A 1893-nucleotide genomic window follows, 5' to 3' on the forward strand; every position below is an offset into this window, starting at 1 on the left:
ATATATATATATATATATATATATATATATATATATATATAAATTTTGCAATTTGAATATAGTAAGAGAATGACGATAATGAAAGATGAAAGAGCTGATCAAACCTTATCACCGACAGAAAGATCATCATGGAAAAGTTAGTGCGATTGTGACAAAAACTGCGATAATAATAAAATAACTCTTATGAAGAAAAAATCAGAAATAATTTTCAAGCATTAATAATTTCGAGAATAATATATTCAAATTTACTTCTTTATAAAAATTTGGTAGTTTGTTTCTCTAATCCAATTACATTCAACAATGCTGATGGGTTAAAATTATCTCGTAAGGATTACCGCAGAAGAACACATCAAATAATTTGAATGAGATGAAGTTGCTGCGACACAATATTTGATAAAATAGCAAAACACGTATCAGTGATTTTAACATCTTCGAAAATTTCTGACTACATAGTCTAATTGAAGTCATTTTGACTCTTTCCATAACCTTTCACCTCGATCACTTCATTATTTCCCCATTTTCCTTACTCTTTCCATTCATCAACCCCTTCTTTTCTCTCGTCGCTCATTTTTTTTCCCCTACAGTGATTTCATTTGAAATTTAATTCCTTTCAAGGAAAATTTCGTTCTGAATTCAGCTAATTCAGGCCAAGAGATCAGGCAAGAATAAATGAAATTTTCGGATTCATAATTTTCGTCCAATGGAATGAGAGCAAAGGCAATTATTAAAATTCAATTATACCAATATTGCTACATTATGTTTGTTTCATATAAAAATTGATAGTAAAAAAATCATTGCATAAAATGTATTTTAGCATTACTTTGCTGTAAATGCAATTTATTCCATTTACTAAAAGAGGAAAACAATTATTTTAATTCGAATTTCATGTTAAAGTGTGCAATATATTGTGATCAATTTTATTAATATTTGACATTGCTGTGACATTTTTTTCCGTATTTTTTTTTCTTGCTCCCCATTTCAGACAAATATGCAAAAAACATCAATGTTTTTATTATCACCAAAAACTTTAATTTCTTCCACAAATTAATAATTGACTGAAAAAGAGGAATAAATGTCTGATAATTTGTTATAGTGCAAAAATATTTTACTTTAATGGTCAGAAATAATAAAAGAGTAAGAAGATTTGAAAAATGAAACTTCCAAAATTTTCCAAAATTATAGTTTTAATAATAAGTTTCGAAAAAACAAATTAAAATAAAATTTTTAAAAGCTAAATTCGATTCATTAAACATAGAACTTTGTTTCATGCTGCAATAACATGAAACAGCACTTATATAAGTAAACACACACATACATACACATACACATACACATACACACACGCATACATATACACACACATACACACATACACACATATATGCATACAAACATACACATATACAACAAATACATACACACATAAACATACGCATCCATCCATTTGGCAGTAATGCAGGATGGATACGATTGGAAAGACAGATGTGAATTTCACATGGACAGAAGGAGAGATGATAGTACGCTAAAGCGTAATTTGTATTCAAAAAAAAAAAAAATAGCATTTGCGGAGATAAGCAATAAGTGTTTCTGATAGTAACACTGTTTCCCCTCTTTCCTTCTCTCTCTGTTGTGTTGTGTTGTATTTCTACAGATGATTGGTTTGAAATGCTTTCAAGAGAAAAGTTTAATGATCACAGATTGTGATACTATATGACTATGATAACTAGCATCATTGGTGATGTATGAGAGAGATCAAAACCAATTTCGAATAATTTTACAATTATTTTTTTCGTTGAACTTTACACTTTTATTATTCATCCCACCATTATGTCTCGTGCAATAATGATCAAATTGTTATCTGATCTGAAGACCTGATGATGATGATGTTGATAA

General features: G+C 28.4%; 1 protein-coding gene across 1 annotated transcript; it reads right to left on the reverse strand.

The window, feature by feature from the left end:
• Window positions 1–1543, reverse strand: LOAG_15138 (hypothetical protein; the record flags this gene model as incomplete). Its single annotated transcript, XM_003150630.1, has 2 exons — window positions 1280–1543; window positions 1–158 (listed from the first exon to the last, which is right to left on the reverse strand). Coding segments are annotated over exons 1-2 (318 nt in total), but the record flags the coding sequence as incomplete, so codon positions are not given.
• Window positions 1544–1893: the final 350 nt, after the last annotated feature.

This window comes from Loa loa (genome assembly GCF_000183805.2).
Source record: "Loa loa unplaced genomic scaffold supercont3.37, whole genome shotgun sequence".
Classification (NCBI taxonomy): Eukaryota; Metazoa; Nematoda; class Chromadorea; order Rhabditida; family Onchocercidae; genus Loa; species Loa loa.